The 15,223-nt window shown below is 40.5% G+C and overlaps 1 protein-coding gene across 3 annotated transcripts in view; it reads left to right on the plus strand.

Moving 5' to 3' along the window:
- Nucleotides 1–15,223, plus strand: part of RBM26 (RNA binding motif protein 26) — a 49,126-nt gene that overhangs the window by 15,933 nt on the left and 17,970 nt on the right. For all 3 annotated transcript variants that reach the window (XM_083735251.1, XM_083735250.1, XM_083735252.1), the window contains exons 5-14: nt 1,523–1,740; nt 2,848–3,108; nt 3,384–3,620; nt 4,454–4,591; nt 5,234–5,374; nt 7,063–7,171; nt 8,345–8,504; nt 9,721–9,885; nt 10,900–11,031; nt 12,734–12,805. In XM_083735251.1, coding sequence (XP_083591377.1) covers nt 1,523–1,740; nt 2,848–3,108; nt 3,384–3,620; nt 4,454–4,591; nt 5,234–5,374; nt 7,063–7,171; nt 8,345–8,504; nt 9,721–9,885; nt 10,900–11,031; nt 12,734–12,805 — 1,633 coding nt within the window. The remainder of the gene's footprint in view (nt 1–1,522; nt 1,741–2,847; nt 3,109–3,383; nt 3,621–4,453; nt 4,592–5,233; nt 5,375–7,062; nt 7,172–8,344; nt 8,505–9,720; nt 9,886–10,899; nt 11,032–12,733; nt 12,806–15,223) is intronic.

Genomic DNA, 15,223 nt, shown 5'->3' on the forward strand with positions numbered 1-15,223 from the left:
AGTTAAAGAGCACCTTAGTTAATTTTGTAGTACAAAATTGTCAACCTCTGAATTTTCCTACAACGACTCTGCATCATCAGTGTTTTTTACACCCACTTAAATGGATGGTGATTGTCTTGAGTCAATATACATTTTGTATGATATATTAGGGAAAATGCACAACACTTGCATCTGCAGGAAAGCACCCAACTATTCACAGATTATTGCATTTGAATTAGGATTTGCCTTTGGTATGCATCCATTTTTCATGGAAGCAAATCCTGCCTTGGCTACCACTTAGAATGTCTGAGCTCATGAAGGTCTAGGCTGCATATCAAACAGTGGAAATATAAGCCACTTTACAATACATTGCTTGGTTATTTGAAGTATTCTCTCCCCTTTCATTTGCTTTGTTTTCTCTTATGAGAGTCTACATCGGGGCGGGCTTTTTTCTCTGCTCATGTGTTTTCAATGAGAGGAGGAGGGAAACTTGCATTATTCTAGGTGCATTTTGCGACGTGGAATGTCATTAATGTGAGCAGCTTCTCAGCTCTGGGTGCAGTACTGCACCTGAGATTTCAGATTAAAACTTCAAAATGGAAGGAAAGGAGGACTTTTTTCTGCCTCCCCTCTTCCAACTACTCTCTGAAGTCTGGAGAAGAGACCTGTGAAAAATGAGCATAATATTTTAGCTGCACTTCATTCATTTTCAGCTTTGTATTCTTGTTATAAAACAGCACCCTGAGACGTTCCGTTGATGTGCCCATGACCTAGGTTTAAGGTGTCATGGAGCTCCTAGCTTTCCTATCTTAGTTTCTAACACTAGCGCTGTGCTATTGGTATTCCAGTTTGCTTCTAATATACAGTAACAGAGCTTCATGTCCTTGAGCTCAGAAATACAAATGGCATAGCATGTTCTTGTATCTATGGGGAGTTCATGGGGGGGGGAATAGGAGTGTAAGTTAAGGCTGGGCGATACCGCTTTTCAACATCACAGTGTATCACCACCCAAACATTACAATATAGTAATGCATCGTGATGATGAAAAATGGAGGGGGGGGGGGACAAGCTACATCGACCCCTGGCGCCTCAGGGGGCTGGGGCCGATGCAGTTCATTTTCCCTTCAGTGTTTTGAGTGCTGGCAGCAGAGGGACTCCAGAGCGGTGGTGGATTCACTCATGATATACCACTCAGAAAAATGCCATTGTGCTCTGGCCCTCAGACCAGTCCTGGGCGATGTATTGATACCTGAACCATGGCTTTTTTTCAGCTGGAACTCACCAGGACTTAGTTCCATCACCTCTTGCTAGAAAAATAGCACTGCCCCAAACTATATAGCTTTTAAAATGGCTTGTGGTAGGTGATAACTGGTGCTGGTTCAAAGTTTGTTTTTGCCCAGAATTGGCACTTAAAATAGTGTTTGCGTTCATTTTAAAAATATTTTCACTGATTCTGATACAAATAGTTACACTCTTATATTTGGTATGAATTTTCTGTTTAGCGCCTAGAATTTATTTCTGTGTAACAATCCAAAATATTTAGAAGCAGGGATGAAAGAAAGAAAGAGGAGCGTTCTCGCAAGAGAGACTACGACCGAAATCCCCCGCGAAGAGAGTCCTATAGAGACCGCTACAACAGAAGAAGGGGGCGGAGCCGGAGCTACAGCAGGAGTCGCAGCAGAAGCTGGAGCAAGGAGAGGTTGCGGGATCGAGACCGCGACAGGAGCAGGAGTCGAAGTAGAAGTAGAACAAGGAGCAGAGGTGAGCGATGCTCTGCACATGCTGACTTGCAGCATTGCAATTCTTTTTGTAAACTGCTTTAAAGGTTTTTGTTGGTTTTTTTTACAATCAAGCAGTATATAAACTTAAATAAATGAATGAGTGAGTGTAGGACTGTCTCCAAACTACAAATTGGTACTCTGTAGAAAACGAACGTTTTCAGGTTTGGATGGATAAGACTTGCTTACCAAAGACTTTTCAATATATGTGGTTAGATATCATTTGATACATTCAGATGATCATTAATGTTCTGTCCAATGCTGGACATTGCAAAAGTCTGAGGATACCGCTGAGAGGCGAGGAATCATATGTGCTGCCTTGGGATCCTCAAAGGAGACGCAGGATATAAAGTAGGAAAACATATACCGTATTTTTCTCTTCATAACACTCACTTTTTTTCTCCTAGAAAGTAAGGGGAAATGTTTGTGCGTGTTATGGAGGGTATATGATTATGCTTATGCTCTAGAAAAGCTATGAAGATTTCTTTTGAAAGTACCAGGACAATAATATACAAATATGCCACACGTGTGTTCTAACACACACACGTTTTAAGTACTGTGCCATCCTGTGGATATATACTTAGAAGTAAAACCATGGTGTTTGATGGTGTGTGTTCTCATGCATTGGATGAGCAGACACATGCTTATTGCTTTCCTTCGCATGTTTTTTCCACACTCTGTACACTAGAGGTGCAAAGAGAAAAACTGTATATATTTGAATGGTCTTTCTTCTGGTTCACTTGCCTGTTTCTTCCCGTGGTGAGATTATTGGGAAAGAAGAGCACACACATGGGGCCTCCTCCCGATCTCTCTCTGGGTGAAATCTGATGAAATGACATCACAACAAGTTATTGGGTTTGATACTTCATTTGTCCCACAGCAAAGGGCTTTCTTTTTGTGTTTCAGGATTTAAGATGTTTAGCCAATTGTATTTTGTAAATGTGATTTGAGGTTGCCATTGGCTGTCCTGCATGCTTTCAGATTGATAAACCAGCTGGGATTGGGAGTTTTTTTAGTTTTAAAAATGTTCATCAGTTTGCGTAATACTTGTCTTACTGACTTAATGTGGATGCCTTGTTCTTCTTTGCAGAAAGGGATATTGGGAAACCAAAATATGACTTGGAAAGAACAGAGCCATTAGAAAACAGCTATACTCCTGTTTCTTCTGTAACAAACATTTCATCCAGCCATTACCCTGCCCCTACACTAAGTAGCACTATAACGGTCATTGCTCCTGCTCACCATGGAAATAATACTACTGAAAGCTGGTCAGATTTTCATGAAGAACAATTAGACCACAATTCCTATGGGAGACCTCCACTGCCAAAGAAACGTTGCAGAGACTATGATGGTAAGAACAAAAAACGAGTTATCCCATTGCCTTGCCGAGCATTGACAACAATAAGCAGCATATCTTCCAGACATTTTAAATATTTTCTTTTAAACTATTTATCCTTAGTATTTCGTATTTCATTGTATTGTTTTACAAGTGAAACATAAAAAGTAAAAATGGGTGGAGCTTTCTTTGCGATTGGAGGTTTATGAACTCATTTCCAAAACTGAATGGGAAGCTATTCATTTGCACTGCTCAGAACATCCTGGTAACATACTGTTTTAACTTTTCAGAAAAGGGTTTCTGTATGAGAGGAGATATGTGTCCATTTGATCACGGAAGTGACCCTGTAGTTGTAGAAGATGTGAACCTTCCAGGCATACTGCCTTTTCCAGCGCAGCCCCCGGTTGTTGAAGGACCACCTCCTCCAGGACTTCCTCCACCACCTATTCTTACTCCTCCTCCTGTAAACCTTAGACCTCCTGTTCCACCTCCAGGCCCTTTGCCACCCAGCCTTCCACCTGTTACAGGTAGGATGTACCTTTTAAATTTCAAAATAACTTACGGTACTATGTTGAAACCCATTAAAACACTGTTCAGATACAATGTTTCTAAACGAAATTGGGGGAAATTCTTAAAAATGAGGAGGAAAACAGGAAAATATCCTGGGGCGTGGAGTTCCATAACTGGATTTCCGTCACTGAGAAGTCCCTAGGTTTTGCAGCAGCTTGAAACATCTTAAAGCATAAGGGCCTCAGCAAAACAAGCACAGAAGGTCTCGCTGCCTGGGAGAGGGAATATATAGAAAGTAGTGTACTTTTAGGTATAACGGTGCAGATCTCATAAGCTTTAAAGGTCAAAATTGGCACATTTATTAAATTTGCATTCAGACCAACTGTATCTCTTAGGATGAGTGTTTATATTGTCTCTTATTACCTGTTGCATTTAAAATTCTGGTGGCCGAAGTTTGAACTAATTGTAGTTCAGGCACCAAGCTGAAATCTGTAACCAACCAAGCACTACTCCTCTTTCCTTTTACTACTCACCTTACACTAATAGGGAACAGCATGCTACTATTTTTACGGTGAACCTACATAGTACGGCAAGTAGCTTCCCTGGTGACTGTACACTTGTTAAACATAGGTTAAAACATCCAGGACCTTTATTTACATACTGAGGCTAGCCTTAATTAAACAGCCAGAAGCTAAACAGTGAGTTCTTCTATCCCTATGACTGCCTTTATGCTGCTGTCTACCTCTGAAGATCCATAGTGCTGTCAATGGTCAGGGTATTATATTTTGTGCTGTATGTGGTTGCTTTTTTCTTTTCACTTTTGGTATTAAATTATTTCTGGTTTTGACAGGACCACCACCTCCTCTCCCACCTTTGCAACCCTCTGGTATGGATGCTCCCCCAAATTCTGCAACTAGTTCTGTTCCTACGGTTGTAACAACCGGTATTCATCACCAGCCACTGCCTGCTCCACCCTCTCTTTTTACAGGTGCAGTACTAGAATATTTACTCATGATAAAGAACGTTTTATTATCCTTAGACAGATGCAATGGACAATTGGAGTGTAACAGATTTTATCATCTGGTAGAAACTTGTCATTGTCACAGAATAAAACTGTAGAATGTGGTTTTACACTCGACAACAGGATCAAAAGCATTGCAAAATTAGTTCCGAGCCCCACGGAACATGAAATGTATTTTTTCCAAGCAGCCAACTTCTTGCAGCAAACTACTTTTGAAACTCATGGGGCTTAAGCAGTTTGTAATTTTTATTTTATTTTTTGCAAATTTATGAATGCTTCATAGCCTGAAGCCATCCAAGTGGTGTACAACAGGATAAAAATAAGATAAAATCTACAAAATACGAAATATGTCATGGGGATCAGATGTTCATATTCAAAACAGAATTATTATTTTTTAAATCCGCTGAGCTAGTTCAGGCTCCACAGAGGAGCCAAAGCAGCTCTTTGGATCCTGGCGAAGATTGTCCAGAGGAAAAGAAGGTTTTGATCTGTCCACTACAGATAGTTTTAGCTTCTATGGAGAGTGTTGTATAGACTGCCTTGTTTGAATTTGGAGCTATGTAACCCTTTCTGTATTGTAGTGTAACTAGATAACTTTGTCTTTAACAGAAACATACGACACAGATGGCTATAATCCTGAAGCACCAAGTATAACTATCACTTCAAGGCCCATGTATAGACACAGAGTGCATGCCCAAAGACCAAATTTGATAGGACTTACATCAGGGGATATGGACCTTCCACCAAGAGGTATCGTGAAAGATTTATTGATCTATGTTCTCAAGACTCGTCTTAACATTGTTTTTAATGCAGTACTAGGAATAATTGCGTGTGTGTGTGTGTGTGTGTGTGTTATGTTTTTTGCCATTTTGAAATCTGCTAGGAGCAAGATGTTTTCCAAGCTCTGCTGCCTAACCAACTTGTGATGTTAGAATAAAACATATTGATAATACAGGACTTGTTTGACAATGACATGCTCGTTATGGAAGCCCCTGTTCATAGACAGCGAAAACGTTGCTTTTGTAAATTTTTTAGCTGAATGTTGGTTTAATGCTATTGTGATATTTTATTATTGTATGTATGGGTTTTACCTATTTTATTGATGCTTTTGTATTTTTAAGATGTCTTGGGGTCTCCCATGTTGTCCAAAGGCAGATTTTAAAAGCTTGCTTAATATATCATTTGAACATACCTTTTCGCTATGTCCCATCTTTTTTCTGATTTAAGGAAGCATTTATGTAGTTAGGAAATGTTAAGAATATCTTCTCTGAAGTAGAGACAATAACAAATCAAAATTTTGTGTGTGTGTTTGTTTTTGACTGGTATTCTACTGTGGAGAAGCTAATACCATAATGTTCTGCACATGTACCTAAACCATCCAAAATAATAGATGTGTTTGCATTGATAAAAGTCCCAGTTTACAAGTTCATTATCTGATTTTAAAAATGCACCCAAAAAGAAAAATTTAAATTAAATGGTTGGTGGGGAGGGAGAGAGATATCAGCTAATGCATGATGAGACCTGGGCTTCTGATCATTGCCATAAAACATATTGTGCGTTTTGGAAAACTTGGAATGGTCAGTACTTAGGGCACTAGGAATGGTATAGCTGCTTCAGGATACTATAAAACGGCCATGTTACATATATGATTGGTTCAGATGATATTCTACCTTCATCTTGCTTTACTATAAATTGGCTTGAAGAGTTGTGGGGAACTAAAGCGTTTTGGTTCACTTTGCAATATATCACACAGCGCAGGATGGTACTCCTTTAATTCTTTCTGCGCATGCCAAAACTCCTCATTTTTCTGGTGGACTGGTTTGGTTCCCTGGCTTGCAGCTTGAATCACCTGAGGCCAGGGCAGTTTGCTCAGAAAGATGTTTGGGGGAACTCTACTTTTGCCAGTTTGGGGGCCAACAAGACTTGCCTAAACTCAGGGTATCAACGGAAGGCATGGTTGGGTCTGAAAAAGAAGGGTAAATTGGTGTGGGAGGAAGAGAGACTAGTTTTCAAAGCTACAAGGCTCTCCTGAACTACCCATGTTATATTTGTACTGTGCATCTATGACAGCCCCCCATCTCTTGTCTAGCTTCTTTTTCAAAAATATTGGAAAATATCAAAGGCATCCCTTTCGGGCTCAAGTCATAAGCCATCTGCTAAATATCTAAAAGTTGAAAAGAAATATTGCTTTCTGGGCAATGTATTCTGTAGTTGCCCTGTGGGGTTTCTTGCACTTCCTTTTGAAGCATCTGGTTTTGGTATCTGTTGGAGACCAGTGCTGAACCAAAGGGACCTTGGGTTTGAAGAAGTATAGCACTTAGTATGTTCCAAAAATGCAATAAGTCAGCTGATGGTAATAAGGAGAGAAAATCCTACTATAAAATGCACAGACAAACATCTTTTAAAAATTAATCAGTGTACTCTTCTCTTCCACACAGAAAAACCTCCTAATAAAAGCAGCATGAGGATAGTGGTGGATTCTGAGTCCCGAAAAAGAACTATTGGTGCAGGTGATGGAGTTCCAGCAAAGAAGAATTGGTTTGACAAGTGAGTAGTTGCTAGATGTGTTAACTGCATACTAATGCCTGAACTATGAAATGTGTTTCGAGTTTGCTTTTCCAGCGTTCAAATTTCCAAACCATTCAATATATTCCAATTAAAATTTCTGTTTTTGGGTTTGGAGTATCCCCCTCTCCGTGATATGGTTGTTTGTCACAGGTTGTTTTGTGTAATAGTCGACACTTGTCCATACACCTGTACAATCACGTGTTTAAAGTGTGTAATACAGCCTTTCAATTGGTTCCCCATCACTATGTGTTTTTAGATTATGGGGGAGAGGACTTTCATCCTTTAAGTCTTGAGCATTTCGTTTCCATGGCATGACATTGTAGTAAATTAGTATATGCAAACCCTGGTTGGCCTATGAGGGAGTCACACTGCTCTGAGTGCCAATTATAGAGGCACAAATGAATGGATACCTACAGCTTGTAGCAGGAAGGACAACATATGTACATATCTGCAAATTAAGGAAATTCAGACATTTTTAACCTTAAAATCTAAAGTGGACAAAGCTTGTGATCTTAAGAGGCTTTCGGTGTTGGATTACTGAAAATTTCAGAGCACCCTCCCACCCAGATCTGGTGAGTTGATGCAAGTGTTTTAAAGGGGATCAGCTCCCAGAATAACTGGTGTTTCTTCTAACTCCCTGCTTATCTTTTAAAGAGACATTTTGTGCATCCACATCGCAAACTCAAACCATTGGGAGGCCTTTGCCTGCAATGAGGGAGGTCTGCAACATCCTGTCGCCCCTTAGCCGTGTGGCCAAGGGAACATAGGGTTGCTACCTTTGGTAGTTGTTTGGTGTCAATATGTACACTCCTTCCACTCTCATGTTTTATTTTTTGCATTTCTAAACAGCCCTTCTTAGGGCAGTTAACAGAATAGTAAGAATTGCGGAACAGCGATTAAAAACGTATGTAAGCATTTGTTCATCTGCAACAACTTCCTTATCTCAGCAGACCAGATGTCTTCTTAGACTCCACATCTGTCTCCCAAAAGCCCAAAGGAACAGGAGTGTCTTCAGTTGAGACCAGAACATTTCCTAAAATGTAGCTTTAGACTTGTTTTTACTGAAATTCCACATCTTACCTGTCTGTCCCATTGTAAATATGTTAATTACTAGTAGCTCAAGACAGTCCCCAACTCATTGTTTTATTGCAGGCAAAACTTTAATAGAACAAGCAGTCCTGCTTTCCAGAAGAAGGTGCAATTTGGAAATGAAAATACTAAACTTGAATTGAGGAAAGTTCCTCCAGAGCTTAACAATATCAGCAAACTAAATGAGCACTTCAGCAAATTTGGAAATTTAGTAAATTTGCAGGTAGGTGGTATCTTTGACTTTTTCATTGCTCCTTGTTAGAGCCTAGATCATCAGGGTGCTTTTTCTAACAGGGTGGCAACCTTTGGCCTTCCAGGTGTTATTAGACTCTTATCAGACCTCACCTGTGTAGTCGGTGGTCAAGGATGATAAAAAACTGTAGCCTAGCAACATCAGGTGGGCTGTAGGTTAGCAACCCATGCTTTATAAGGATGAGCTGAAAAATCTTTGATTTAGTCCACTTTACCGGTAATATAACAGCCAAGTATAAATGGTTATGCTTTCTGCACTCATCTCACTTCCTTAGTCCTGTTGCCTTTGTCTCCTGCTGTAGTTTTCTCCTTACTTCTGGCCACTACTGCCATCCCTTAGAGCAAAGGTCTTTGTGATTGTGCAGAGACATGAAGCATGATTGGTCTAGGGATGCCGATGTCACAAAATAGCCATGTCTTACATATTCAGATAGCCTTGCAGTGGTTTTCTACACTGCTGTTCCTAAAAGAAAGGAGCTCTGCACACATCAAATCATTATACAGAAGGATGTGCGGAGGCAAGTGTGACCATGTTGTTGTTTTCACCCTCTGAAAAATAATGTTCTGTCATCCCCTCCACCAATATGTAGTAAAAAAGAGGGCCTGAAATTAGAAAGAAAGGCTACTATTTATAAAGTACTAATGCACATTTTGGACAGTGTTTGTACATTTAGAAATGGTGTTCCAAGTGCATTACAGTGAAACCTTGTTTGTCGAACGTAATCCATTCTGGAAGCCCGCTCAGCTTCCAAAATATTCGGCAACCAAAGTGCTGCTTCTGATTGGTTGCAGGAGCTTCCTGCACTCAAGTGGAAGCCTCATTGGACATTTGGCTTCTGAAAAACATTTGAAACCCGGAACACTTCCGGGTTTTCAGCTTTCGAAAGCCGAAGTATTCCAAAACGGAGGCGTTTGGGAACCGAGGTTTGACTGTATTAATAGTTATTCTTCTATCTCCGTTCTCTTTTGCTACTTACTCCCCCCTTCCCAATCCAATTCCTGTTGCCTGCTTAGATTATAGCTGTAGGTATCTTTGAGGCAGGACACATTTTGCTTCTGAAAGTCTAGCACGCTGGCAGTTTGGGGTTAGTTTTCCCAGTTTCCCCAAGTGATGTGGCTGAATGGGGACAGCAAGCCTGTGTTTTGTTATTTGTGCTCTTATTCTTGGCTTTTCTTGAAAACCATAGGTTGCTTATCAGGGAGATCCAGAAGGTGCCCTTATCCAGTTTGCTACCCATGAGGAGGCAAAGAAAGCTATATCGAGCACAGAAGCAGTATTAAATAATCGCTTCATCAAAGTCTATTGGCATAGAGAAGGCAGTGCTCCACCAATGTCAACTTCAGTACAGAAGGTAAAGGGGTAGAAGAAACCTGGTTTAAATTTTGTTTATTTTTTTAAATCCACATAAATAGTTTTCATGCACATACACATTTATGTATGCTTGTGTTTATTTATGCAGAAACACCCTACCCTTGAGGAGGCCTCAGGGGTAATGTTGGAAGGTTAGCAGTGGTAATTCACTTAATATCTGATGCGCTACAAACACAAGATAATAGCCTGGCTCAGATGTAATTTAGTGGCTGCATTTGCACCTAACTCCAAGCCATGGTTTGCTCAACAACCCCGAGTAATCTCATAGATGAACAAATGAGCCATGGCTTGCTTGCTTTTCCACCTGCTTTTGCATTGTTCCTTTGTAGCCTGGCAAGCACCTGGGGTAGAGTAGCTAACTAAACCGTGGTTAAGCAAGGCTGTTCAGGCATAATACCAAACCATAGTTAAAACAAGCCAACAAAAAACCACGGCTTCACATCAGGGCTTGTTGCTAGAAGACAAACCATGATTAGCCTACAGGACTGTGTTCAGTTCAAATGTTCAAACAAGCCACACTATTTAAACAAACAATGGCTTAGCTTTATGTTCCAAAGAGTCCAGTGTTTCAGAAATTAGTCTGCATGAACCTTAGGTTTGCATGCTTCTCTTTCAAGAAAGGAGAATATTTTTCACCTTATGCTTTAGAACTACACTTCCTAGTGACATTGGAATGAAGAATTCTGATTTATTCCAACAATGGTTAGTAAAAGCAAACTGTCAGGCTGTTTAGACTTTGAAGTAATTCATTTTTAGCCTTAGAATTTACTCTAGAACTGTAGCTTTGTAAACAATTGCAGTGAAATATAAATGCTCCTGCAAAAGTATTTGATGCTTAGCTTAGGACATTTATTCAGCAGATGAATACTTGCAGTTTAGAAAGCAATGGAAGAATGAGAACATCTGCACTTAAACATTTAAAAATGGTATTGGGGTGAAAAGTTCATTTTGAAATGTTCATGTGCTGCTATAAAGATCTGCTCTTCTTTTTAAGGTAATGCAGCCTTTAGCTCAACAGCCCATTTTACCTGTTGTGAAGCAGTCTGTCAAGGAGCGATTAGGTCCAGTACCTGCCAGTAACATTGAGCCTGCTGAAGCTCAGAGTGCCAGTACAGAAGCTGTTCAGGTGGGTATAATATTTGTTTTCCAAAATATTAAGAGATCTGTAAAACTAAACTGAATTTTCCCTTTGATAAAGGGTTCTATTTAGCAGAAATTGGTGGCCTTTATTTAATAAACATACTGAAATTTATAGATGGTTTTTCCCCCCTAATACAGACTACTGGTAAAAAATCATGTTCCAATTTGTGGACCAGGTTAGAGGCTCTTTAAAAAACTCCCTTTCACAGCCCTAGACGATAACTGACATACAGTGGTGCCCCGCAAGACGAATGCCTCGCAAGACGGAAAACCCGCTAGACGAAAGGGTTTTCCGTTTTGGAGGTGCTTCGCAAAACAAATTTCCTATGGTCTTGCTTTGCAAGACGAAAATGTCCTGCGAGTTCCTGCGTGGGTTTTTTCCCTTGTCCCCCCATTTTTCTCAAGCCGCTAAGCTGCTTATCAGCTGATCCGCTAAGCCGCTTAACAGCTGATCCGCTAAGCCGCTTATCAGCTGATCCGCTAAGCCCTCTAAGCCGCTAATAGGCTTGCTTCGCAAGACGAAAAAACCGCAAGACGAAGAGACTCGCGAAAAGGATTCTTTTCGTCTTGTGAGGCACCACTGTAATACTCTTGTGATACACTGTTTTATCAAAGATGAAAGATCTGTCTTTTATGCTGCTGGTTGGGTAATATTAAAAGTCTAGGTACAAAATACCTATCATACCAATATTGAAAAATGTCAATTATTTTACAAGCAAAACCTATCCACTTAAGCAAAGTTCTTTATGTGGAAAAATATGGGCAAAGCAATTTTTATTTTCTGTTTTTATGGAACTTTGGAAAACAATGTCATTTTGTCACATGTTTTAGGGAGATTGAGGTAGTGACATGGCACTGCTATTTTTTTGTGATATCTGTGTGCTTCCCATAACTCCTAATTCCATTATAAGATTATCTTAATGGTGTGCCCTCTAAAGAAAATGCAGAGAGCACACTGTTGAGTTGATGAATTGTATTCACGTTTGTTAAATCGGTTTGCAATCTGTCTTCATGCAGTTCTTGGTATATTATCCAAACGAGAACTACTGCACAGCTTCAGCCTGGGTGTGGAAACCATATGACCTTAGTTGGAGGAAAGGGGGTTGGTTCATCGATGCCCTGATGCGCTCTTCTTCATCCTAGCCTCTCCACAGCCCCTTTTGCAAGCTTTGGTGCTGTGCTGCATCTCATTGGCCTGCTCTTCCCAAGCATTTTGTAGCATGGCTTCCAAACTGCTGACATCTCTCTGCCAACCCTCAAGGTCCTGCAAAGCTACAGGGTCTTGTGATAATGCAGGAGGATGTGTTACCATGGTGCTCTGACAACTTTTCACTACCTTGACCTCCTTGTTGCTGGGATAGGCACCTGCCATGCCAGCAATGGAGCTCCTGAATCCTACCACATCCAGCAAAAGGTGGGGGGACAGATTCTTACCTGTTGGCCATGACTGCTAAAGTGGTGCTCCTTACTCTCGTACACTGCAAGCACCTTTTCTTTCAGCCTCCTGGAGGCTGTACTAGATCCATCTCTCCGGCCTACCTACCAACCAGGCCAGCCTTTCTAACTGAACTTAAAAGAATATTTGAAAATAATGGCTTTGCTTATAGCTTCAGTTAAAGTGGGAAGTGCCCGTGCTTAGTTTAAAAATACATGATCACAAACTATTTTTTAAAAATTCTTTTCCCTAGAATGTAACAAAACTGTCTGTGAAGGAAAGGCTGGGCTTTGTACCTAAACCACCTACTCCAGCCACTGAAAAGGTAAGGAAATAATCGTGCCCTTGAACTGTCACATAGCAATAATATCACATGCACATTTAGCATAGGTGCTTCTAATGTCCATTAAACATGTGAATGCAAAATGATTGCATGCTTCTCCTCCTCCTCCTCCTCCTCCTCCTTCCAATGAATAGAGCTCTGCAGTGAATTGAACACAACTAAACCTTGCTGACAAAGTTAAGATGAAATAAAGTTTTCAGTATATATAGGCGGTTGCGGTTTGGGCAGGAGCTTGCATGACAGGGTTATCATTTGTAATACTAAATTGAGATTGGGCCTGTGAATGAAGAGTGGACAAAATTATGGTCTGTTGGAAATGGCCTCTGAGATCTGGTGACAGGCATCCCTTATCGTGATTCTACTTTGGAGGTCTAGGATGTTCATTAAGAGCTGGAACTGCATGGGTGAGCTGCCTTCTTCCTGAAAACTCTGAATGCTCTTAGTGAGTGAAGGGTATTTTCTGCTGAGTTCTGCTTTTTGCTTTCGGAGTTGCTTTTGCTGTTGCCTTGCTGCTTGCCCAGTCTGCTTGGGTACGTGACCTGCATCCCGCAGGATTGAGATGCTGCTCCCTTCTAGAGCTCTTCTGTTCTGCTTGGTGAAAACTGCATGATAGAAAGGGGAAAGAGAGGTTGTCTGGAATGGGTGCAGCATCTTCATCTACTGCTGCCCTTGTATTGTGGACTTAGCTTCTTGCCTTTGCTGAACCAATATACGTGAAACGTGCTTCAGGATCATTTGGCTTGGAGAAAATTGCTCACACTTAGTGCTGTAAGCTTTCTGAAACCTAGTTGGAAGCCCTGTTAACATCTTACTTGTAGATTGGACATAAAAGCACGTAGAGCAAGGAGCAGGGCTATGCTTTTAGGCATGCCCACAGAATTGTGTGTTTTTCCTTCTCCCCACAAACGTAGCACTATGTGTGGTTGTGCTAACAGAGGGCCCAGTGTGCAGACTCTTGCTCACGAGTAGTGGCTCCACACGAACAGGACACCCACATGATCAGGTGTCCTGATTGAGTGCTGCAGGAACTCAGCATATTGGGCTTTTTGTTCATACAACATTTGATGGTTTTTGAGGAGTGGGGAAAGACTCAGGTCATGCTAAGAACACAGCCCAGCTGCTTGTTCTAAATACTTATTATGCCCTACTTGCAAATAACGTGTGAATAGGGTCAGTATTGCAGAAAAGGGGGTGGGAGAATAACCTTAAATTGAGGTCATGCATGTTTGTGAATGCTTAAAATAGATTTATTTCTAGTGGTTCTTAAAGGGACATTTTGAAAATGGTTTCCTTCTATAGGTGTTATCTACTTCGACTTTGACATAGCTTCGATATGCATATAAACAAACTGTTTGGCTTGATAGCGTTGCTTCTGTATTTGATGACGCACAATACAAAATAAGACTGATTCTGATTTTTTTATTGGTGAATCCTTTCGTTTGTGACACAATGTGAGCCAAGAGAGTTAACACCTTTCCCCCCTTTATTGTTTTTTTCCTGCGTGTGGGTGACAAATAAGATCTGTGCTAAGTTTATGGAGTGTATTTCTGAGACTTGTTTCTTAGACCGTAATATTCAGTACTGTATAGCAAAACTCTCTTGAAGCCGAGAAATGTTTAAAAGCAATTTTGTATGGCAGGGTGGTGATCTGCCATTCAAAGGCAGACAACCATTTGGGGGTGAGCGGGTAGGGATCGGTGGAGAATCTGCTTCTAGGTTTTACTGTGCTAGGAACTTCTGAGAAGAACATTAATCTCTGTATAGTTTGTGTTTTTCAATGAAAGACTTTTTAGCAATATAGAAATTCTTAGATTTGCTAAGCAGATATCTCCCTTGGCTATAGAGCTACTATATCCTAGGGTCCTGTAGTCAGAAGAGTACTTATGTGTCTTTGCTTGTATACTTGGGTGTAAGTGATCAACTTGTTCCACAGTGAGAATGAATCTCTCCCCGAGTCAGTTTTACTGAGTTGTTGTGTTTCATCCTCCAATACTGCATAATGCTTGGCTTGCATGCAGCTTGGCTTGCTTGTTTATTTGAGCTATATGTTTTTTAATCAACCATATTCCATGTTGGATATAATGCTTCTTTCCAGGATGCTAGGGACATACAAACATCTCGGGCAATTGCTGGCAGCTGGGAATTGATCTTATTAGCTATACTCCAGCTGTGGATTTCTATGACTTTGTAACTACATCACTTGCCAGCACTTAAAATATTCACCCCGAAATAAGTGAAAAAATGGCAACTCCCATTTCTTAATTAACTGATTATATTGCATAGTCTGATTTATATAGAAACTGCCAGGCACAACTTTCCTGCTGAAACAGAGGCACATGTTGATAAAACTCAAGTAGATTGTTTTCTACAACATATAGAAAACAATTCTGGAATTCTGAC

The sequence above is a fragment of the Podarcis gaigeae genome (genome assembly GCF_964106915.1).
Source record: "Podarcis gaigeae genome assembly, chromosome: 4".
NCBI classification, from domain to species: Eukaryota; Metazoa; Chordata; class Lepidosauria; order Squamata; family Lacertidae; genus Podarcis; species Podarcis gaigeae.